Consider the following 25,448-nt stretch of genomic DNA (forward strand, 5'->3'; position numbering starts at 1 on the left):
AATCAGTTCGGGGGAAAAAGGTTATTCTGTCTTACTTCATTCAGGCATGTGTTTTCTGTCGTTTCCAGCCACTTAGGTCTGCTACCTAATATATATGGTGGAGATTATTTAGGGCTTTTGAGGAAAGTTAGGGAGAACCTCTATTCCTCGGCAGACATGTGAGCAGCAGATGAGGAAGTGAGACAGATACGCAGTTGCAGCGACGCACACGCGCACGCACACACACACACACACACACACACAGCTGACTTGGCAGCTGTGAGGATGGAGGTGGGGAACTCTGTGCCAGCTAAGCTACTTCAAGTGCCTGCATGTCTGAGGCTGGATTTGAAGGCTCCAGCGTGTTTGGAGTTAATTCCCATTAGGTTGGACTCCGCCCCTCTCTCCCAAAGGTAAAGCAAGGTTTCCAGGCATCACTGCAAAGAGCCGCTGGGATTCCCATTCTCTTCTGACAAGTTGTGAGGAGAAGTTGTTTCTCAGATCTGAGTCTGAAGAGAGGGAACAAGTCAATCAGCTTTCGTGGTCAGAAGGTAAATTTGCAACTTGGGCCAAATGCACTGGAAACAGCTGGATAAGAAACTGTTTTTGCTCTCCCGGTGCTCAGCCCCTCTTCTCCCTTTCCTTTCTCAGGCTTCCTGTACTTTCATCTCACAGCTCAGAGAAGCTGTTTTCTTCCCAAAGAGGGCCTGGTGCATTTTTCCTTCCTCATAGCCTGTTGTTTGCACAGAGGGTAAGAGGAATCCGGGCTGGATTCCTATTTCATATTGACAGGGCTTGAGGACCTAAGGGTTAACGGTCAGCTGGTTTTCCTAGGAGAGTTGGTAACTTGAGGAGAGGAAGTGCATGTCTCTGGGAGTGGAGAGAGGGCTTTTGCTTGGACCTGTCTGTAGAAGGAAGTGTGGATCCGGTTTGCTGGTGTGCTGGGTTGATCTCTTAGAATTGCCTAAATTGGGACTACGGGACCGAAATAGGGTGATGGGGTTAAACTGAAATGCAGATGTTGAAGTCATTCAGTCCGGCTGGAAACAAAAGATTGTATTCACTCTGTAAATATTTATGAGTTCCTACTATGTGCCAAGCATGATGATTTACAGAAAAACCTGAAATTGTTTGACATAAATCCATTCTCGAAAAGAACATGGGACACAGTGGTTCCATTTTGTGGTGAGAAACTGAACACAGAAAGAAGCTGAGAGATAAGAAGTCACTGGAAGAGTGGCTGGAGGGGAGAGAGAGGGGAGAGGAGGGATGTTCTACTTCTTGAGAGACCTCAAGTCTTCTCTGTTACTTACGGTGGAATGTTATCTTTTCCAGTAGAGGGGAGAATAATGGGCACCTATCCTGGTGTTAGATTTACCACAGATATCATTTCACTTGAACTATGTTTAATCATCTTCATTTTATAGATAAAACTGAAACTGTGAGGTTTTAAGTGATCCTCTCAAGTTCATGTAACCTGTAACGGGAAGACCTCAGGACCCTATCTCAAATCTGATTCCAAAATCTGGACCCTTTTCCACTAAAATGGTATTTCTCAATCATTAGTTTCCAACAGAATCAACTGAGAATTTTTTAAAAACGCAAATCTCATAAATTGTAATTCAGTGGCTCTGAGAAGGAGTGTCACAGTCTGCATTTCAAACAAGCACTGAGGGTGATTCTAATGCAGACGGTTTGGGGCCACCATTTTGAGAAATGCTCTTAATGTGCCACACTGCCTCTCATGTCTGCCGAAGTGGTTGGTGAAGCATCCAGCTCACCTTCTTCCTATACTGGCCAGGTTCACTGAATGGAGGTGATCAGCTGGGGTGGCATTCTATTCCCTTTTGAGGCCACAGGTGGAGGGTCTACTGGGTAACAGTAGCAGGGCTGGGACCATGAACCTAATGGTGTGGGGAGATGCAGTACCAGTTAGCCCACTGTTGATAGGGCTTAACAGTGTCTTGCCAAAGCAGGCTGGTAGGAATGGTTTCTAACTGGTGAATGGGACTCCTAGCTGACCAACTGATCACTGAAGGTGGTGGCATCTGTCCAGCCACAATAAGAACTGGGATGAAGAGCTCTAACTGGCACCTCAGTTTTCAAAGCAGAAGACAAATGGGGAGCTCAGTGAGCACCATTTTTTTGCAGGGAAGGGAGAAGTTCATATGAAATTTAGGGAAATCATTTTCCAATTCCTACCTTTCCAACCTCAAACTCTGGAGAAAGGGACCAGGACCTGACATGGAGTTTCTTTGTAAGGGCTTTCGCTATCTCTGCATGGCCAACTTGATTACTTAGAGATGGTTGTCAGTGACTCAGTTGGTTATCTGTCTCCACATACTCTCTAACTTCCAGCCTCCAACTGTCTTACCTGCCTGTGAACATCTCAGACACAAATAATAAGTAAAGCCAACATAGCTAGTTTTGCTATTCTTTCTATTCCAGAATAAAAGAGGAGGGAAGAAGAGAGAAGGCTTAGAAAGAGGATCAGCAAGCATGGCAGCTGAAGAATTTGAAAGACAAGGCTTAGGTCAAAAGTGAGATATTAAGCAGAGTAGAATAGTGGTGCCAGGGACTGGTGGGGAGGCGGGTATAGGGACTTGTTGCTCAATGTGTATAAAGTTTCAGATGCTAGATGAGTAAATTCGAGAGATCCTCCATATAACTTTGTGCCTAAAGTTAACAGTACAGTGTTGTGCACTTTGAAAGAAATTAAAAGGATAGATCTCACATTATATTCTTAACATACACACACAAAACCAATACAAGGAACTTTTTGAAGTTTATGAATATGTTTTAGTACCTTGATTGTGGTGATGGTGGTACAAATATAAGCATATGTCCAAACTCATTGAGATGTATGCACTAAATGTGTGCATTTTTTTTGTATATCAATTACACAAATGGGAAATAAAGCCCTTGGAGTAACTACATCCTATGATGATTTCAGGCATAGGAGAACTCGGAGTAACTCCCATTGTAGAGATATACAGGGGAAGAATAACTCCTGAAGGACTCAGGTGGCAGAAAATGAGGAGAGAAATGCTTGGGGCTGTGTCTGAAGTAGAAAGATCTAGAATGTTCAAAGATTTAGAATGTTCAGGTTCAGGCTGCTTATATACCCAACTTGATATAAGGAACCACATTGGGCAAATACATTTCTTTGGAGCGTCACTCTATTTACCACTGGAAACATATGCCTGTGTATCTTGCTCATTTCCTACAAAAGTCTCAACACTGAGTATGATGTGTTTGTAGCAGGGTTGGCAGGTAGGCAATGCACACCATCTGGGGGGGCATGAGGAGAAAGGCCTGTTCATATTCCTTTGCCAACACCAGTGCCAACAAAGCTGCTCCTCACAGACCAGTCTGAAACCTGTAGTCTTGCAGCCATGTTTTCCTTAGCAGCTGCAAGTCAGAGACGCCCATTCTGACCACTTCATTCTGGTAATTAACTCCCTGGCTGCTTTGCCTGGACCCCGTTACCTTTGGTAAGGTAGTGCTTTCCTTAACTCCAAAGTTGTATGACAAGCTCAAGTGGGGACAAAAGTATTTGAGATTTTGTCTGTGGGGACTGGGGAGAAAGTGAGATAAAGGAAGGATTTGGTTTCTTTTCCTCCCACCTAGAAAAAAATAAGAGCAGTTTTTCTAGTTTCATTGATACTAAGTGCTTATGTATGAGTATGTACACAGGAGAATGAAAAGGTGAGAACAAATAATTAAAGACTTGGCAATGAGACACCACAGAGAGAGGTAGAGTGCTCATTTTGGGGGGAAGGGGGCTAAAGGTAAGCTCCCAGCAATCTGAGTTGATTAAGGGCTCTCCTCTGGAAGACCAACCAAGCTCTTCTCTTTTCCCTCTGATGATGCGACCAAAGAATTCGGCCTTATGTTACAGCAGAAAAAGTTTCAAATGAGACATAATGAATGATTTATTGACAGTGAGAGTTGTTAAGCTACTGAGAAAAATCAGAGAGTCCCCTTCTCTAGAGTTCTTTAAAAGTAATCTAGATAACCATTTGATGTGTACGGCTTAGGTGGGTTTCCTGCCTCAAAAGGTTGAAGTGATTCCTACCCATGAGTCTGCATTAGAATCATGACCATTTATCTCTTAAAGATTAGTGAGCATTAGCCTTCAGTAAGGACAGTAAATGCAGAACACATTTTGTGCTTCCACCCTGGTTGTCACAACTTTCTGGCCACACTCACTGTATCCTACACAACCACTCTCAGAAACAGGCACGTGACCCATTTAGGAGATGGAGAAACTAAGGGATGAGGGACCATGTGACAACTAAAGAGAGAGTGTCAGTAAGAATCCTATCAATGTCTTGTTACTGGACAAATTAGCAGGTATGCTGGGGTTGAGTTCTTGTTTTCTGAAATCCAGTGTAGCTGTGTGGCTAGAATTCCAGGTCAGGGAAACAAAGCCATTGCATACATGACATATACAGGAAGAACAAAGATAGAAGGAAGTATAGCACTGTACATGATTTTTATTTATGTGAGTGCAAAGAGACTTGGCTAGTTCCTGGGAATGAACTTGGACTGCTTTGGAGGACTGTCATGGAGGGACATCCACTGCAGGCCATACAGGAACTAAAAGCATTTGCCTGAATGTACTTCCCCATCTGGCACATGTGAACACATAGCAAAGTGCCTACGTAGACACCAAAGCCAATGCCTCCCTGTCCAGCCACAGGTGAAGCTGGGTTGGGGTTTATTCTATGCTCAGAAAACACTGAGCAATTGGATCTCTGGGCTCTCTTCCTTGACTGCATGAGGTCACATCTATGATTCAGAAAGGTTTACATTCAAAATACATAGGCTTCATCTCGCCATTGTTTAATGCCATGGTTACCTTTAACTTCACATTGTTTGAGTCCTGGAGAGAGAACATTAGAGAATTATCTGTGGCAGTGATTCTCAGCTTGCTGTCCACAGAGAGTGCTGGCTCACCACACCTCTAGTCCTAAAAAGGGTGACTAACTTTCCTAGTTTTGTCGCTGTAAGTCCCACATCCCAGGAAATCCCTCAGTCCCGGAGAACTGGCCTGACTGGTCATCCTAGTCCTCAGTGAAATAAGGACAATGAGTTTTTCCTGAAGTTAAAAGTATTTAAATTCTGAAAGCCGATGAGTTTCTCTAAAGCTAAGCATATGTAATTTAAACTGGATTTTGTGATTCTGCCTTCTTACATCTTGGCTTCAAAATTCCATTTAAAAATAAAATTATAGTGACAGTGGTTGGTAGTATTGTAGTTTTTTAAACAGCCTGATTTGTCAAAGATGATGATAATCTTTTTTTTAACAATTTAAAAAAATAAATAAAAGATTTTATTTATTGGGGCGCCTCAGTGGCTCAGTCAGTTAAGTATCCGACTCTTGGTTTCAGCTCAGGTCATGATCTTGGGGTCGAGAGATTGAGCCCTGCATCCAGCTCCACGCTCAGCATAGAGTCTGCTTGAGATTCTCTCTCCCTCTTCCTCTGCCACTCACGCGCCCCCTGCCATGCTTGCACACTCGAGAGAGAGAGAGAGAGAGTACGCACGCACACATGTACACACGCGAGTGGGGGAGGGGTGGGGGGGAGAGAGAGAATCTCCAGCAGACTGTGCACTGAGCATGGAGCTGGGTGTGGGGCTTGATCTCACCACCCTGAGATCATGACCTGAGCCAAAATCAAGAGTCTGATACACAACTGACTGAGCCACCCAGGCACCCCCAGATGATGATAATCTTATGTCAGAACCCCACCTCTTATTTCTAGTATAATCTAGGTACCACTCACTGATACAGTTTCTTTCTCTGCCTTAAATTCTCTGCCCTTCTACTGGTTGTCATACCGGGAATTTTGATCTCAATGTGATGATATTTATGGGCAACATATGGAGTTGGTTCTTTTTTTTTTAAGATTTTATTTATTTGACAGAGAGAGACACAGCGAGAGAGGGGACACAAGCAGGGGGAGTGGGAGAGGGAGAAGAAGGCTTCCTGCCGAACAGTGAGCCCGATTCGGGGCTCAATCCCAGGACCCCGGGATCATGACCTGAGCCGAAGGCAGATGCCCAACAACTGAGCCACCCAGGCGCCCTGTATGGGGTTGGTTCTGACTAGAGCTGCTGAACTTGAAACAGCTAATGCTCTTGTTCCACTGGTTTACACACTGCTTAGAGAAAGTGGCCTTCCTCCTACCTTCCCAGTCTGCCTCTCTAAGTCTTTCCCCATTCTTAAACATTTTTTGAAATCCTAGCTGGGAAACCATGGAGGCTTTTAATTGTAATACTACTGGGGTGATAACGGAGAAAATGGCGGCGGGGAAGGTGGTGGGTGAATGAGAAGTGAGAAGTCATGGCTGTGCCAATAAATTACTGTGCAACCTTGGACGAGTCACTTAGCTTTCTAACCCTCGCTGTGCTCATTTGTAAATTGGAGGTGACACCTTTCTTACCAAACAGAGAAGGTTGTTGGGCAGAGGTCATGACATAATGGCTTTGGAAAGGAATATGATGATGCAGCCCTAAGTGTTTGTCAGCTGGTTTCCTCTCATCCTCCCGCCTGAGCTTCTTCACCAGGAAGTGAGACCATAACAGAGGGCTGCTTGCACTTTTCATAATCTTACAAACTCTAATATCACAAGCAGAGGCATTACCTCATTGCAGCCAAGCATACCTGTTTCCTAAGAACAATTACTTAAAACTAGTTCCACTTCTCCTCCCATTGGCTTTCCATTCCTCATCACATCTTCTTCTCACCCCGCCCCCCTCAGGCATAAATCCTCATTCCCAGGGGCCCAGCTCAGGGCACTTTCTTCCCAAGCTCTAGCATTCCAAAGTAAGCACCTGCAATTTATGATCTCTTCTCCCTTCCTGCACAAAACACATAGCACACAATACATATGTTTCAGGAGGGGAATTGTGGTGGACTGAAAACAGAGCGTTATGCTAAGAATCAAATAACTGGGCTCTGGTCTGGCCAGTGTACCTCACTAGTCCTTTACCCTTGGGTAAAATTACTTCCTCTTCCGATTCCAGTGTGCAATGGGGGGAGGGGTGTTAGTACTATGTGGTAGAAAAGTACTGGCCCAGGAATCTGCAGATCGGCTTTCTTATTCCGGTGTTGCTGCTTGCTAACTTACTCTGTGACTTGGGGGAAAGGATTCCCCCCCCAATTACTGGGCCATGCTCCCCCATATGTAAAACAAGAAGGTTGAATTAGGTGATTCATTAAGGTCCCTGCCAGCCTGGAAATTGGCTGCTTCTATGCAATGGGTTTCATTAGACAAACATGAGTTAATGGTGCTTGTGAAAAGACCCACAGCTGGGCCTAGTCCCTGAGACCCTGAGTACAACTGCTGCTTTTTCCTGACAATGTCCCAAATTGGCGGTATGCTAGCCCCATATAGCCAGTGCCTGTACTCCCCTTATCTTCGGTCCCCCATTGCTGGACCCCTCTCCTCTCCCACCACCTGTAGTTTTATGCAATGGTGATGAATCATGGAGAAGTTTCTGAAATATACTCCACCATCTTCCTGCTGGAGACATTCACAGTGCGGTCATCAAGCTGCAGTGTGGTCTCTGCCCTAAATGAGGCCAGAAAGCAAAGGCAGAGTAATGGAGTTGGGAGGGAAGTGGTTGATTTTTGACAGAAGGGTCTGTGAAAGCCATTTGTGAGCTGAGCTGAGGAGATTAGATCTGAAAAAAAAACTCTCAGTGTCTTGAATCTGAGATTACTTGTTACAGAGGGCACCTTGAAAGGTCCTTACAGCTATATATGCATGTTCCTACTGCCAGGCAGGGGCTACCTGATCCATTTCAGAGAGAGGAGAAGCTTTCCTGACTATATTGGGCAAAGGATGAGGCAGGTTTTCTTAGTAGCCTGTCTAAAGTTAAACAACCTTCACTGGTTGGAAAGTTGCCTCCCATATTGTTTTTGGGAAAAAGTGACTAAACAGTGCTCACTCAGTGACAAGCAAGGGGTATAAGACAGGCACCCCTTGTTTTATTCTACACATTTCAACCCCGTGAACAGCTCATACTGAGGCACTATTGGACATCCTACATAGGTCACATGAGCACATCCTATAACTCCATAGTGAGCTCTCCTTCCCTCTTCTCCCTTGTAGAAGGGGCAGCCCCGTGAGTTGTCTTCCTTCTTCCTTCCTTCTTTCTTCATTCTCTGAAAACGACTTGGTTTCTGACCCTCTTGAGATATCATCTCCTCCCAGGCCCCCAGGCCAGCAAGGCCATTCCACTGGAAGCTGAGGATTCTCTGGGCCGCCTTGGTTTCATTCCAGCTTCAGCTCCAGCCACTTGTTTCATGCTAGATGTCAAGAGTTGAAAGCTGTCTGATTAGGCTGCATTTGAGTTGGTAGAACAGTCACTAATTCAGTTCTATGGTTCTTCCATTGCAGCCTAGAGACCCTAGAACTCTGAATCAGGTGGGAGGAAGGGAAGATGGGAAAAGTGCTGGAAAGCAGAATCCCAGAAGGACCCAAATGGGCCTCAATAGAATAATCTTATCTAAAGGCAAGGGCCAAGTTGTCCATAAATGAGCCCTAGGACTGGCCAGCCAGATGAAAAATAGGCCAATGGAGCCTACGTGCTAACTTTCTGCATTTGGTGCTATGACCCAACTCATCTCCCCATTCCTGCAGAGAAACCTGGGACCATGAGGAGCAGCCTGACACTGGTGGGGACCCTCTGGGCCTTCCTGTCTCTTGTTACTGCTGTGGCCAGTTCTACCAGTTACTTCCTGCCTTACTGGCTCTTTGGATCCCAGCTGGGGAAGCCAGTGTCATTCAGCACATTCCGGAGGTGCAACTACCCTGTGCGGGGAGAGGGGCACAGTCTGATCATGGTGGAAGAGTGCGGGCGCTATGCCAGCTTCAGTGCCATTCCAAGCCTGGCCTGGCAGATGTGCACGGTGGTGACAGGTGCCGGTTGTGCTCTGCTGCTCCTCGTGGCACTAGCTGCTGTCCTGGGCTGCTGCATGGAGGAGCTCATCTCCAGAATGACGGGACGTTGCATGGGAGCAGCACAGTTCGTGGGAGGTAAGACTGTTGCTGGGGTTGGGTAGGTCTTGGAGCTTGGCAGTGGGGGTGGGAAGTGTTTCTTCATGGAGAAATCCACTCTCAGCCCCTTCCCTTTATCCAACTCAAAGGCTACGAATGGAGACTCCTTTGAAACACCCAGCCTAGGACTCCCCAAAGTGCCATCTATACCAGGGCTTTATTCGCAGCAAAATTGGCTAGCAGCAAAGTTGATATCTGGTTTGTTAGTCCTCCATTTTCATCACCTTCTTCTGTCTGAACAGTGCTCATTTAATGATATTATCCAGGTCCACTTTCTAGGGACAGCAATGTATACTCTAAATACACTTGATCTCTAAGAGCCTTGATCTCTGGTAGTTATCTCAGAGGACAGTGATCTGATAAACATATAGGCACAAGTCCTCATCACTAACAAGTTTGATGTACAATCCTCACCAAAGAAATACACCTCTAAAAGTGAAATGCTAGGTACCAGACAGACTATAGGTGACTGCTTATTTGGCCTCTATCTAAGGCTAGCCCTGTCTGGTAGCCATTAGCAGTCTATCCCGATTTCTTAGGGCCCTGACCCACCCTACTTATTTTTCCCTCATTCAGCCTCCCTCTAAATTTAGTGCAGAACGCCTGGGAGGCTGGTGATGCATAGATGGGCCAGGAAAGGGCCAAATGCAAAAATGGCAGACTGCAGGAAGTCAATGGGGGCAGTTTAATTGGAACTTTATGAGAAGAAAAAGCAAGTTTAGACAGACAGGCAAATCTGTGGGTGAATATGTGAATTATATTTTATACCTGGATGGCACACTGGGAAAAAGTGCTGGTAGAACCTATTGCTGAAGTGGTGGTTGTTGCTCGTGAAGTTTTAGAATCATTACTCAATTCATTATCATTATCATCTCCATTAGCAGTACAGTGTGGGTGACTGGAGCCAGGAAACTTGGATCCCACTTCTGGCTCTTGCCCTGAGTTGCCCTGCGGTCATGGGCAAATGACAGTGACCTTTCCTGGTGCTCATCTGCCTTCCTTCCTTGAATTTGTTCACTGGCAAGATAGTGCAGATCCTGATTTTCTTTCTTCTCTCTAATGACTGTATTCAGGTGGCCATAGAGTGAGGTGGTAGTGGTGAACAAAGACAGCAGTTCTCAACAGGGGCTGATTCCCACCCCACCCTGGACATTTGGTAATCTCTTTGAGACACTTTTGATTATCACAACTTGAGAAGTATGCTATTGACATCCAGTGGGTAAAGGTGAGGGAATAAGAACAAGACAGCTTCCCACTTCCAATGACAAAGAAGTACCCAGCACAAAATGTCAATAGGGCCAAGGTCGAGAAACCCTGAGCTAAGATATCATGGTTTCCTGACCTGCTTATTAAAAAACACTGATTCTTTTGGTTGTGCCAGTTAAGGTGATATTTTCTGGTCCCCTCTTTCCTCAGACTCAGTGTAAAAGTTTTAAATATGAATGAACATTCTAGCCTCCCTTATCTCTGAATTTTTCTACTCTTTAGCTACTAATGATTTCCTGGCCACATTGGAAAGTCATTAGATTAGCTTCTTTCTTCCCCCTTGAGAACCATGGTACAGAACCAATTACTAAGGCTGGTCTAAGCCAATGACTTTGTCTCCCTTTGGGGGCTCTATGGATATCACAAATGAACCTTAAACGGGCTCACTTTTCACCTGAATTCTTAGGCATGCTATAGATAGCTTAGCACTTTTATGGACACATTATTTCAGGAAATGACACTTAGCTGGCAGAAGAAAGAGATGGTCTTTTCAACCCATATTTATAGTCTCAGGTCCCAGTTCATTGCCTGGCACAGAGCAGGTGTCCAGTAACTGTAAAGAAATGAATGCAGAGCTAAGACAATGTTTAGTGTATATTGGGATAAGTTGGACATGTGAGAGCTGGGTTCATTCACATCCTATCCTTTTTTTTACCAGGCTTCCATTCAGGGGGGTTAGCACCCTGAGTCCTTTTCTCTTCTGATTTGAGAGTGGCAACTTAGCTTCACTTGAATTTCTAATAGTTGCCAGCAGAGAGTGAGGAGGGGCCAATGGGTAGGAATCAGAAGGCCAGTAGCAACAGCTTCCGTCGGACTCCAACCATTAACAGTGGCTCCTGTTCCCAGCTTGCTTGGGCTTGACTGAGACTTTAAGAAACCCTTGTGGTTCTCCATATGATACATTTAATTGATCCTACTTCCTAGGTCGAGAAACTCAAAGGAAATTCTTGAGATATGTGGATAGATCATGGAGCTTTAGACACTCATAGACTGAGTGGGGAAGAACTTTGGCTGAGTGGCAGGTGTCATACAGAGGAAATCAAAACATCAGTACCCTTTTCATCTCATATGATTCCCCATATAGAATGATTCCCCATTGACCCATGCTCGTAGGAACATGGTCAAAGTATTTATACTTAAAGGAGGGATTTTAAAGTTCAAGAATAAAACACCATTTGACAGTAGGCATGGAAGGAGTCAAGACCCAAGGCATGGTAGTACAAGGTTTATCCCTGGATATGTGAAAGATATTGGATATGTTGCTAAATTTCAACACCTTCCCCATCTGTAACACCAGCCAAATAAGGGTCATTCCTACCACCTTTTTAGGAACTGGTGCCTGTCAAGGTTACATCAGATGTGAGAGAATGGTGAAGACTGCTTGGATGTATCATATTTTCTAGGAGCCCCTTGGCACATGACCATTACCCAAGGGTCTTCAGAGACCTTGGATCTGACCTCTTAGAGATACGCTCTGCCAGTGTCAGGAAGCCAAACCTGAACAGCATGTTCAGCAGCATGGATAAAAGACACAAGAGAAAGAGCTGTGGGGGTTAAGTTTAAGCTTGTTGTTCAGCTGAAGGGAATTGATTTTGTTGCTCCAGGCCTGGCTTCTCGGCAGCTAGTGCATTAACTGAAATACATCAGGGGGTGGAGCCAATTTGTTTTAGGTCTGGTTTATCTCTGCCAGACCCCAAACCACTGAAGAGATGGAGTATCCATTAAGAACAACCCCCTCCCCCTCTTGACTCTTGTTCCCCAGTTTGGCAGCTGCCCACAGAGATGAACGGTGGGAAGTGGGAGAGACAGGAAGGAATAAAGAGCTGCTGGCCTGAGTCAGACTTAGCAAGGTGACCTGATGGGGCCCTTGGGTCCCATTTGCTCCACCTGCAACTGATCCAGCTGGACAAGCCTAGGGTCCAGAGAGCCTTCCACTGGGACCTTCATGCCCTGCTCCAACCGGTGAAGGAAACATCTGGCCAGGAGATTATTTCAACCCTGGGGATCCTGAGGTTTCCAACCAGCTGGCCCCCAGTCCCTGAGAACAAGGTCATTATTCACATTCCCCTGTGTATACATATGCAAGATGCTTGTGAATTGTTCTCTATCTTCAGTGAGAGCTAAACAAAGAAGAAATAGTTGAGAAGTAAATATAAGGAACTTCTTGGCAGGAAAAAGTGTAAGATCTTGGATCGGGTTACTTGAGGGAGGCCAAGAATCTTTCTAGAGCAGGGAATGTATCAGGATCACCTGGAGCGCTTAAAAAATGTGGACTCCCCATCTCTCCTATCCTCTTTCCCATTCTGATATACATAGCAACAGGTGGAAGTCTGGTGTTTTGAAAAATCTCCCCAGTGACTCGATGTGTATGCTGTGTTCCCTTTCCCCAACTCAAGTAAGAACCATCACCCTGGACATTTTTTTTTTCTTTAAGGAGATATAATTCAACATACCCAGACAGGCACCAGTGTTTTTTTCCATGTAAAGTCTTAATGCTACATGCTTCAAGCTCAATGAAAATTGCCACTGAAGGCAGATCCCTGAGAACCTGAATCAAGGAAAGAGAGCTACTTTTCTTTCTTTTCTTTCTTTCTTCTTTTTTTTTTTTTTTTTTGAGAGCTACTTTTCTAAAAACCATTATGTTCTCTGGAAACCATGCATTTCCTGGAAAATCCTTCAGAGTTTCACTGGCATCATTTAATTTATACTTACCATGCTGAACAAGGATAAAAGTGGCTTTCTGTTTGAGAAAATAGTATTTAAAGAAGTTAATACTTATGTAGCAAATTGGAGCAGAGCAGAGAATATGGGTCAGAGCTCCTGACTCTCACCCCTGGGCTTTATGCACTGGTGCTATTGATTTTTCCTTTTCCTCTTGAAGATGAAATGCTATCACAATGCTTTTCAGAGTGGCCCATGAACCACTTGCATTAAGAATTACCTGGGGTGCTTGTTAGGGTCATTCTAAGCATATTGAATCAGAACTGATGCCCTCCACTCTATATTTTACACAGCCTCTCAGACTGATTTATTTTTTTAAATATAGTATAAAATAGTTCAGATGTATGCACCACTCAGCTTAAGAAATAGAATATTACCAATACAGTTATAGTATCCTTCATATCGTGATCATATTCCCTTGTTCCTATAGGAAAGGTAACTACTGTCTTTGATTTGTTTTTATCATTCTCCAGCATGATTCCAGTACACGCTAAAATTTGAGAACCTCTGCTCAGTTTCATTCATAGTGTTGCTTTTTTCTAGAATTCCCTTTTTTTCCATCTCTGTCTGTAAACATCTGCCTATTTCTCAAAGTTCATGTCAAATGCAGCCTCTGTGTGAAGTCTCCCCTGATCTATTTTAAATGTCTCTCACAGAAGTAAATTGTCTTATAACTCCAAGAGAGAATATGGGGTCAAATGAATGGGACAGTTTAGTGGGGAGCTCCCTGGGAAGGGAAAGCTGAGATTATAGCTGGAGGGCAGACTTATACATTTTCTACTGTGTTTGAGTTGAAGTTGTTCTAAGAGCAATAAATGAGCAAATAACAAATTAACCCATACTAGACTTCTGCTCAGGTAGTAAATTCAAACTACCTAATAACCATATTTGGACAGATATTTGGGGATCGGGTTGGGTGTGTAATAAAATGATTGCACACTCAATATTTGTACTTGTGAATGGCTGTGGAGGAAGCAAAGGGGGTTGGTTAACACCCAGGGAGGGGGCTTTCTCTGCGCAGAGACAAAGATTTGGCATCTGCCTAACGGAGAATGTGCGGTTAGGAGGAGGCTATACAACTGTTGGGATATGGAGAAGTAGTAATTCTGGCATCAGGGGAAGGTTGACTGTAGCTGGGAAGTAGCTGCAAGGAGGGTTCCAAGTTCTGTCCAAGAAGGTGTGTCTGAGGTTTTGTATGGGAGTTGAGGTTGCCTGCCACAAGGGCTGAAACAGAGTAAAGTGTTTAACGCCAGGCCTCTGCTTGGTCAGAGAAGTGAATTCAAACCATAGCAACCATGTTTGGGGAGGACATTTGGTACATTTTGCATTAGGGGATTCTTGTGGAAAGAAAAGCTGAGGAAGGGAAACAAGATGGCAGCCCTACTGGTCACTGTATAGTAGGGAAGTAAGGATAGTAACATATTCTAAAGAGCTTTTTTTTCCCCTTTCTAGAGGCAGATGAGAATAAGAAAGTACCCAGCTGAACCAAGGGACATATGTGGTTGGAGGGGTAATAAAACCAGGAGTTAGCTATAGCACTTAGAGAAGGCGGAATGCATATTCCTAGGCTACAGTTACCGAATCAAGTATCTCTGACTAAGGCCTAAGAATCTACATGTTTTAATAAGCCCACTCTTCCAGAAGGTGGCAAGACCTGACATTGGCAAATGACTTTTGCATTTCTGTTTGAAGCTCATCTTCAAAATCCTAAATTTATGAGAACTGTTGGAAACAAATATAATTGAGGATAAATTACCCTGTGACTTCATTTTTAAAATAAGTCTCCCAGGACACATCTTTCTCCAGCTATGAGCAAATGTGATGGAATCAGCTGTCAGTTACAAGTCAAACATCTCCATGAAGCATGTGTACAACCTACTGCGCTCATCTGTCTAAAAGGCAGGAGGGAGGATAGGGGATAAGAGGAGTAGGAGGGCTGGTTGGGTAGAGCGTGGGGCCACAAGCACTGGGGCAGAACACATGCCTGGCCGAGATTTCTAGTCTCTGGCTTGGTGCCTGCAAAAAATTGCAAGATAACAACTCCAACCAGGAAGATTTGAATTGAGCCCTGTTGAGCAATTTGACTTTTCAGCTGTATTTTTTATGAGGACAAAGAGGTGAGGAAGAAATTAGCATGGAGAATATAGGTGGAAAATGAGAGAGGAGTCATAGGGAGAGGCTGTTGTTCAATAAAAATAATTTTTTGTTGAACACTTTCTATATGCTAGGCACTCTATAAGCATTATTTCTTGAAACAGCCCTATAGGATGGAGTACTATTATTCTCATTTTAAAGGCAAGATAACTGAAGCACAGAGAGATTAAGTGTCTTGCCTAAAGTCACACAGACTCCAGGTGGCAGAGCTGGAATTTGAACTTAGATCTAGACTGACTACAGAACGCTTTCTCTCTTTTTTCCCATATTATTAAAATATAATTGACATATAACACTGTGTAAGTTTAAGGTATACAACGTGACGATTGGATATACATGTATATTGTGAAATGTTAACCATAATAAGGTTAGATAACACATCCATCACCTCACATCATTCTGGTTTTGTGTGTGTGTGTGTGTGTGTGGTGAGAACATTTAAGATCAACTTTCAAGTATATAATACAGTATTGTTCTCTGAAGCCATTGTGTTGTGCTGTCTCTGGATCTAATGCCTATAAGATTCCTAGTACTTGCTATAGATATTGTTGTCAAAAGGTGGTCATTTCTGGATACCTGTCTTTAGAACAGCAGAGCTTCTAAGGGGTTGATGATTGCTCTGATTAGTGGGAAAAGTGTTGCCAGTAACTGGCTGTGTGACCATAGGTAAATAGCTTTCCCTCTTTGAGTCTCAATATCCACATCTGTAATGGGGATGGATTGGAGTAGGTAATCTCCAGAGGCCTTTCCCTCTCTAAGATTCTATGGCTGTATCAGTTGTCTAGGATGATTTCCCATCCCCGCTATGAAGATCCCTTCAGAAGGCTTCCCCATTGGGTAGCATGGGCAAAGGAAGCTGTCTGTCAAGTACCCAGAGTATACTCTGAAACAGATGCATTTATTGGGCACTTATTATGTACCAGTTACCAAGGGTTCCTCCCTTCCAGGAACACACACTTTAGTGAGGGAAGCAGACCTCAATCAGTTGTGAAGCATATATTATCACAGGATATTTTAATCACAGGAATAAGCACAGGGTGCTGTGGGAACACAGAGAAGGAATATGTAACTTAGCCTGGGGGTGGGACCTTGGGGATAGTGAGAAAGGCTTCCTGGAGGAGGTGATTCCTGACCTGAGCTCCTCAACATGGTAAGGTCTGAGGAACAAGAGGGGGCTGAGGAGAGTAGAAGGTTCCCCCTGCCATGTTGAGACACACACTTGGCCAGCACTGATACCTGCTTGAGAAATCAGAGTTCATGCCAGTCTCAGGGTTCTGAATTTGGAGGTTTGAAAGCAGAACTGCTGTTCTTTTATGAACTTATGTTCTTTTCTTCCTAGTTTGTGTGGAAAAGCTCACTTTTTAGTAACTCCTCCCTCAAAGGATATATATACTAGAAGCAGGAAAAGGCTAGGATTTCATTTCCAATTTTGTCCTTAACCCATTGTGCATACTCTGGGTTCCATATTCTGGCTCATACTTCCTCATCTCGTAGGATTTCAGTTTATCTGTGGTACAAACAAAGAAAACAGAGGAACCCCTAAACAAATAGGAGTGTTGTTCCATTGCCACTGGATAAATTCCAGAGCCTAGAAAAGTCTTTGAGTGACCAGTTTCATTTCCTTTAAGACTATGAGACAGATAAGAATGCCTTCTAATTTTAAGCATTCCACTGAAGGGAATTTCTAGCCTTAATTGGTCATTCTTTTAGTTTCTAAACCCTCTCTCACTGTCAGAAAGTTATCACTGTTTTCCTATTTAAACCTTTCTTTTTTAAAAAAGATTTTTATTTATTTATTTGAGAGAGAGAGGAAGAGAGCACAAGCGGGGGAGGGGGCAGAGGGAGAGAGAGAAGCAGGCTCCCTGCTCAGATGCGGGGCTTGATCCCAGGACCCCAGGATCATGACCTGAGCTGAAGGCAGACACTTAACTAACTGAGCCACCCAGGCACCCCTATTTAAACCTTTCTTGCTATTTCTTAAGGCCCTCATCTTTTTCTCTGGACTCACTGAATATTGAGAAAAGCTGGTTGCCATGTTGTAGACAAGCTTAGAGTACTTTGTGATCTCTTCCAAAAGGATTCATCTTAAGACAAAGTGGGCTTATTAGCTTCTCAGAGTGTATCTGGAATCTTCCTCAGTGGGGAAAGAGAGGTGTAGGTGAGGCCAGTAGTCCCTGGAGTAGTCTGCCTTTCACTGTCCAGCTGAGCCCTGGAGCTCTGGAACCTCTAACTGTGCCATTCATTCATCACTGATCAAACACCTGCTCTGTGGAGGTTTTGTGTTATGTGCAGTGTCAGCAAGCAGACCCAGATTTGTACCTCTTGTTGGAAGAGTAAGGTTATCACTAAGATCCCACAGTTACTTTGTAGTGACCAAATAACCTAAATAAAATGGACATGAAGACAAAGGTTTAGTGAAAGGTATTGGAAGCCAAATAAAGGAGAAATTCTTATCATAAAATTGGAATGATATCTCAGAATAAGAAAGTATTTCTGGAAGAGGGATTGTGGTGCCCTCCTCAACAGGAGAAGCCTATCCAACGTGTATGCTTTCTCTAGATCTCAGTCTGGCAGCTGAATCCACGTGATAGAAATCATGACCTACCTTCAACTAACAGGGACCTATTTGACTCTTAGAAAAGGCTGAATTTTAGGAAAGAGTAGCAGTCTCTACATTATTATTCTTTGAAAATCAGACCAAGGTAGAAAAGGAGTCTGACTGGGGAGTCCAACTTAGTGTTGTAAGCCATTGTCATAAACATTTGGGCTGTAAAAAGTACACTGGCCTGTCTCAATTTCTAACACTGCCCTTTCTTTGTAAGTTGTTCCCTCTACTATCTACCTCAACTCACTGCCTATGGCATGGCAAAGAAATCCTGTTGAGTTGGTAGTGTCATAGACATTTAGGGTTAAAGGGGAAAGGTAAACTCTGAACAGAAGAGGCAGAAGTTGAGCCAAGCTAATACAGAGAGAAATTTTGGGTGACAGAAGACCTGTTATATTTTTTTCTACCTATGTGTATGCTTTTCTTTCCAGGGCTGCTGATAAGCTCCGGCTGTGCATTATACCCCTTAGGATGGAATAGCCCGGAGATAATGCAAACATGTGGGAATGTCTCCAATCAATTTCGGTTAGGTAAGGTGGCCTGGGCAGGATGGCAGTGATGGTTTTTTTGGGAATCTAGTTTTCAAAGTGCTTTACCTCTTACAGGGGACTCTGCTTGCTAGTGGTGCTTGTCTGAGTCTCTGTCATTATGTTGGCTTGTGGTAAGTGGTCACTTGTCCAGATTCATTTGGCCTTGCTAACTCACAAAGGACTTAAACTCCTCTTTTTAAATTATATCTCTCCACATCCTTTACACACTTTTACCCAGAGTCCTATGACCAGTTTGGGGAAACCCTATCTACAGGGGGATTTCAAATGCTTAGAGACTGATGATCGGTCATTCTCTGGAAAATTCCTAGTTCCTATTACTATTTCTTTCCGAGGCACTGTTTTCCCACTATAAATCGACAGTATCTCTTCTCACGCTCTACCAAGGATGTAGCAAGGGGTCATTTGGTTTACACCACACATTAGGAACCTAGATTAAATATGGGGAATTGTTACTGGCATTGTTACATGGTTACTGGTATGTTAATGGCAAGAGCTGTCAAATATTAGAATGGGTGACAGAAGTAGCTCTGGACTCTTCTATGGTTGCCAATCCTCACTGAGAATGGCTTAAGTTCACTAGTGTAAACTGGGAATAGATTAGTCTCCAACTGAAAGACTTCAAAATATTTTCCCAACTTACTATGATGGAAGGGAGTAGAAGGGGAAATGTCTAGGTTTCCTTGAGTGTTCTCAATTGTAGGAGAGGATTTTGAAACAATGAAGCCCCCTGTTCCCTATAGCTTATGCCCCAATACTTCCCTTTCTCTCTGTTGCCTCAGACTGTTTTTTTGAGTCTCACTTGACTCATTTTTAGAGAAAGGAGTTGTTCACTATAGAAATATAACATGAGGGAAGGGCTATATAGAAGATGTGATAAATGTGGACCCTAGAATGCCCAGTGTTACTGGCTCAGGGCATAGCTGACTGGCACCTTCTGCCATAGGTGAAGGAATGAGTAAATATTTGGGGGCAGGTTCTGAAGAAAAAGGAAGCAGGCCACTGGTCCAGCTAGTCAGGATAGAGAAAATTGAAGATTTAGCACATCTCTCCTACTTGGTTGTTAGACATATAATTCTCCTTTTTAAAATAGCAGCTTTATTGATATACAATTCACATACCATAAAAGCTGCCCTTTTAAAGTGTACAATTAGTGGTTTTCAGTAGATTCACAAAGTTGTGCAATCATCACTACTATGCAACTCCAAATATTCCAAAAGAAACCCCTTACCCCTAAGCAGTCACTCCTTATTCCCCTCTGCATCCAGGACCCAGCAACCACTGTCAATATAGATTTGCCTATTCTAGAAATTTCACATAAATGGAATCAAATAATATGTGGTTTTTATGTCTGCTTCTTTTACTTAGCATATTGTTTTCAAAGTTCATCCATTTGTAGCATGTATCAGTACTTCTGCTTTTCATGGCTGAATAATATTCCATTTTATGGCTATAACATATTTTATCTACTCACCAGTTGATGCATACTTGGGTTTTTCCACTTTTAGGCTATTATGAATAATACTGCTATGAATATTTGTGTACACATTCTTGTATGGACATATATTTTCATTTCTCTTGGGTATATTTCTAGAAGCAGGATTGCTAGGTCAAATGTGAATCTATGTTTAAGCCTTTTGAGGAACTGCCAGGCTGTCTTCCAAAGTGACTGCATCATTTTACATTTCAACCGGCAATGTGCAAGGGTTCCAATTTCCCAGCATCTTTACCAATAGTTATTTTTCATTTTTTAAAATTATAGCCATCCCTGCGGTATGAAGTGGTATCTCAATGTGATTTTAATTTGCATATCTCTGATAACTGATGATGTTGAGCTTCTTTTCATCTACTTATTGGACCTACCCTTCCTATATCTTCCTTGGAGAAATGTTTATTCAAATTCTTTATCTATTTTTAACTGGTTATTTGCCTTTATTTTTTTTATTGTTGTTGAGTTGTAAGAATTCTTTATGTATTCTGGATACTAGACCCTTTTCAGACATATGATTTGCAAGTAGTTTTTTCCCATTCTGTGGGTCATATTTTACTTTCTTGATGATATCCTTTGAAGCACGAACTTATTTCATTTTGGTGAAATCCAATTTTGTCTATTTTGCTTTTGTTTATTGTGCCTTTGGTGTCATATCTAAGAATATATTGCCAAACCCAAGGTCATGAAAACTGTTTAGCTATTCTGGAACTCTTGCATTTCCATGTAAATTTTAGGTTCAACTTGTCAATTTCTGCATGGAAGCCAGCTGGGATTTTGATAGGGATTGTGTTGAATCTGTACATAAGTTTGGAAAGTATTGCTACTTTCACAATATTAAATTTTCCAATCCAAGAACACAAGATGACATTCCACTGAGTTAGACCGTCTTTAATTTCTTTCAATGATATTTTGTAGTTTTCAGTATACAAGTCTCACACTTCTTTTGTGAAATATATTCCTAAGTATTGTTTTTTTAAGATTTATATATTTACGAGAGAGAGAGTGGAGGAGGGGCAGAGGGAGAGAATCTTCAAGCCGACTCCCCACTGAGCATGGAGCCCAGTGTGGGGCTTGATCCCACAACCCATGAGATCATGACCTGAGACGAAATCAAGAGTCAGATGCTTAAACGACTGAGCCACCTAGGCCCCTGTATTGTTTTTGACAATATTATAAATGGAACTGTTCTCTTAATTTTATATTTTGATTGTTCATTGTTAGCGTATAGAAATACAAATGGTTTTTCTATATTGGCCTTGTATCCTGCAAGCTTGCTGAACTCCTTTATTAATTCTAATGATATTTTGGGGTAGATTTCTTAAGATTTTCTATATACAAGGTCATGTAATCTGAGAATAGAGAGTTTTAGTTCTTCATTTCCAATCTAGATATCTTTTATTTCTTTTCATTATCTCATTGCCCTGGCTAGAACCTCCACAACAATGTTGAATAGAACTGGTGAGAGCAAACATCCTTACCTTATCCCAGACCTTAGGAGTAAAGCATCCAGTTTTTCACCATTAAGTATTGATGCTAACCATGTTTTTTTTTTTTTTTTATACGTGGCTTTCATTAGGTTGAGAAAGTTCCCTTTTATCTATTTCTAGTGTGTTAAGCGCATTCATCATAAAAGGGTGATGGATTTTGTCAAATACTTTTTCTTCAACTACTGAGATGATCACATGCATTTTATTGATTGCTCTTCATATGTTAAACCAGCCTTGCATTTCAGGGATAAACCACAGTTAGCCATGGTATATAATCCATTTTATATGTTGCTTCGTTTGGTTTGTTAACATTTTATTGAGGATTTTTGCATCTATATTCACTAGGAATATTCATCTATAGATTTCTTTCTTGTGATGTGTTTGTTGGATGTTGGTATGAAGGTAACATTGGCCTCATAGAATGAGTTGCTACTTTCATTAATAAAAAAAAAAATGCCAAAGTAAAAAATTGGAGACATGATTTGTACATAGTCATTTGGCAGTTTTCTGCACTAATCACCACACCCAAGGGGCTAGTTCACAAATGGGCAATTTTGTGTGCGGTTGTTTTTGTTTCAAGTTGATGGCCATCAATTGTGTTTACCACAGGATCATTATTTTTCTCTTTCTTTTCACTCAATATTTTGTATTGTTTCTTTCTCCATTGCATTCTCCTCCTTTATTTACCTTTCTCTCCTGCACCGTATGTCTTCCCAAGGGCTCTGGCTCCCCTCTCCTCAGTGCACTGAATACTGTTGTTCTGTGAGTCATTAGGGATGAAGGGATTGCTGAATCCTGCTCGAGTCAAGCCCTCCCAGTTCCTTTTTTGAATCACTCTTTCAAATTCTTCCAACTGCCTAAGTGTCTCTCATCCATGAGCCACATTTCCTGCCATATTCTTCAATTACAGGCCTCCGTATTAGCACTTTTCTGGCTAATGCTGAAAAGAAGAGACAGCCTGTGCCATCCTTGATCCTCTTCTGGTCAGCTGCCCAAACATACATGACAGTGCCAACTGTATTAGCAGCTGTTCCCTTGTAATACAGAGGTGCCAGGAGCAGCAGCAAAACATGTAGTAGAACTAAAAAATATATTTTATGATATGTTGTGGATACCAAGGTTTGGAAATTCCAGTGCTAGAAGTACAGCCTTTCTCTTTAGACCTTTCTTTAATGCTCTGGAGCTTCTGGTAGCGTGGAAGCACCCTCGGCACACGTTAGACATTGTGTGGATGGATGAATGAAGTAGGAGAAAAGTACCCTTGGTATCCAGTATACAGACTTTTGTTTCTTTTTCCTTGAGAGGCAGATGGTAGATTGAAAGATTATAGGCTTTTGAGTCAAAGATCTCAGTTGCTATCCAGGCTCTGCCACCTATGTATTTGTTATGGAGGTAAAGTCACTTAACGTCTGTGTCTCACCTTCCTTCTCTGTAAAGTGGGGATAATAATAATACCTGTCCCCAAAAATCTTCTCCAGATGAGAATTTTCACACTTTACCCAGTGGTTCTTCTACTCTCTTGCTTGTGTATTTTGAAGAACAAAATTTAATAATTATAATAATAAAACATGAATCTTTTCCATTTAAAAAACCTGTCCCAGTGTTGTTACAATGAAATAATAAAAGATATATTAAAGTACCTAGCGCAGCATTTGACTTAAAGTGGGTGGTGGCCTTTAAAAGATAGCAGAGCAGAATGTGCTGGAGGGTAGACTATCAGTCAGTGGCATTACTTTGATTCTGCTGTAGGCTCTATACTCTACTATGCACTCCGTATTTTGGATAGGAAGTTTCACAAAGTCAAGAAAGACATGAGCCCTACCCAAGGAACAAAGCTTCTTACCCTGACTTGCTTGAGAGAGATGAAGGGAATGTGGAGGACAATGGAAGCAGGCATTATTAGTCTGCCAAGGTGATTCTGAGAGTAAGTAAAATAGAAATTCTACTCTGAGACTCTGAATGGCCTCCTTCACTTTCCAGTAGAAGGAGTCATACTCGTGTCTTTAGCTCTTCTTTACCCGAGTTTCCATTCAAGTTATCCTGAACCATCCACAGTTATGATTTTTGTCCTAACCTGAATTATCAAAGATATAACTTGTATTAAATAGGCAGCAATCTTGATGTCTGTGTTGGATTAAAGATGGCCACAAATTCTTTGATGCTCTTCCCATAGCAAACCTGGGTCTATCTCTACCACTTATCCCCTAAATCTGGGCTGGCCTATAACTGTTTTAACCAATAGACTGTGGCATAGTGACATAAAGCTCATTCTGGGCCTAGCCTCTAAAGAACTTGTAATTTCCATGTTGGTTTCTTGGATCTCTGAGCCATCATATGAAATATTTGACTACTCTGCTGGAGGGACCAAATGGAAAGTCCCAGAGATGCTTGGAAACAGAGGCCCACCTGAGTCCAAACTTCCAGCCATTCCTTCCAAGGCACCAGACATGTGAGTAAAGCAGTCCTAGGTCTTCCATTCAAGCCATCTGAATACCACTGAATGGCTCTAGTTAAAGCCAATTGCAGTGGAGATAGCGCTCAGCTGAGCCCTGACCAAATTTTGACCAATAGATTCATGAGATATAATAAAATGGATGTTGTTTTAAGCTACTATGCCCTGGGGTTAGTTTGTTATACAATAATGGTTGTGTATTTTGAAGATACAATAATGGTTGTATAACAAACTAACCAGAAAAATGCCAAATCATATACATATAAATTTAAGATTATTATTTTTAATCAAAAGTAATTTATGTATGTGATAAAACAGTACATAAATGTATAAAATGCAAAGTCAGAGTCTTTCTCCTAACCCCGACTCCATTCCCCAAAGGGACCATTAAGTTTTTTTGTATGTCTCCAGAATTTTTAATAAATATAAAAATATGAGCATATCTTTATTTTGTTTAACCAAGATCATATTATGTATCTATCTGGCTATATAACTAACTATACCATTCTGAACCTTGCATTTTTCACTTACCAATATCTCTTGGAGAGCTATCAATGTTTATAGATCTCCCCGCTACATTTTAGGCATGCCATATTTTCCCATTGTAGGGATAGAAGGCAGGGATTTTTTTTTTCTGTGAGATTAAGTAACTTGCCTAAGGTCACTCAGCTGATAAATCGGCAGAGCTGGGATTCGAATTCTAGATGTCTGGTTCTAGCTAGCACCATCCAATAGAAGTTCCTGCAATGAGGGAAATGTTCTGTGTCTTCCTATCCAATGTGTTAGCCTTTAGCCACATGCCATTGTTGAACAATTGAAATGTTAGGTTGATGGGACTGAATGTTTAATTTAATTTAATAAATATGTAATCTTGTTAATTAATTAAATTTAATTTATTTAATTTTATTAATTTAAATGTAATAGCTACAATGTGACTAGTGGCTACCATATTGGAAAGCACGGCTTGAGCATCTGTGTTCTTAAACTGTTATGCTCCTCTACAGAGAAGAAAGAGCCTACTAAGGAGACTCAGAAAGAATACCCAGAGACATATAAAAGAAAAATAAGAATTCCCGGTCACAACAGGCAATTGTGTTTAATACTGATTCAAGTTGCTAGATGAGGATAGAGAAGTGACCATTGGAGTCTGCCAGACAAAGGTGACCTAGAGGAGCAGTTTTGCAGTTATAGTTACTGGAGTAATTTTGAGGTGAAGAAAATGAAAGCAGCATGTATAAACAATTCTTTCAAAAAGTTTTGCTACAAGGGAAAGAAGAGAAACTGAGCAATAGCTGGAGGAGAATGTAGGATTAAGAGAGGCTTTTTCTAAATTGGCCAAATACTTTAGTCATGATGATAATGATTCTGTAGTGGAGACAGACTGATGCAGAAAAGCAAAGTCCTTGAGAATGTGAAGGTACAATGAAGAGGACCCTTGAATGGAGACTTCATTTCAGCTGGTTTCCAAATACATGTATTTTAGCTTCACTGTGATCTTCAAAATCCTCTTAGACCCACAAAACTACTAGGGAATTCCTTCATACCCAATGGCCTATCACCCAAATAAGTCCCACTGAAAATTTCAAGAAGCTAAATGGGACATAGCTGTTTTAAAGCTAGCTTATAAAACTACACAGTAGCACTTAATTCTAAGGTAAGGACTGTACCTC

General features: G+C 42.1%; 1 protein-coding gene across 1 annotated transcript in view; it reads left to right on the forward strand.

The window, feature by feature from the left end:
* Positions 1–263: 263 nt before the first annotated feature.
* Positions 264–25,448, forward strand: part of LHFPL1 (LHFPL tetraspan subfamily member 1) — a 46,316-nt gene continuing 21,131 nt past the window's right edge. The window contains exons 1-3 of the mRNA XM_006732543.3: positions 264–530; positions 8,637–9,032; positions 18,231–18,329. Coding sequence (XP_006732606.1) covers positions 8,651–9,032; positions 18,231–18,329 — 481 coding nt within the window. The 5' untranslated portion in view covers positions 264–530; positions 8,637–8,650. The remainder of the gene's footprint in view (positions 531–8,636; positions 9,033–18,230; positions 18,330–25,448) is intronic.

This window comes from Leptonychotes weddellii, chromosome X (assembly GCF_054177405.1).
Source record: "Leptonychotes weddellii isolate Sample4059 chromosome X, ASM5417740v2, whole genome shotgun sequence".
Taxonomy (NCBI): domain Eukaryota; kingdom Metazoa; phylum Chordata; class Mammalia; order Carnivora; family Phocidae; genus Leptonychotes; species Leptonychotes weddellii.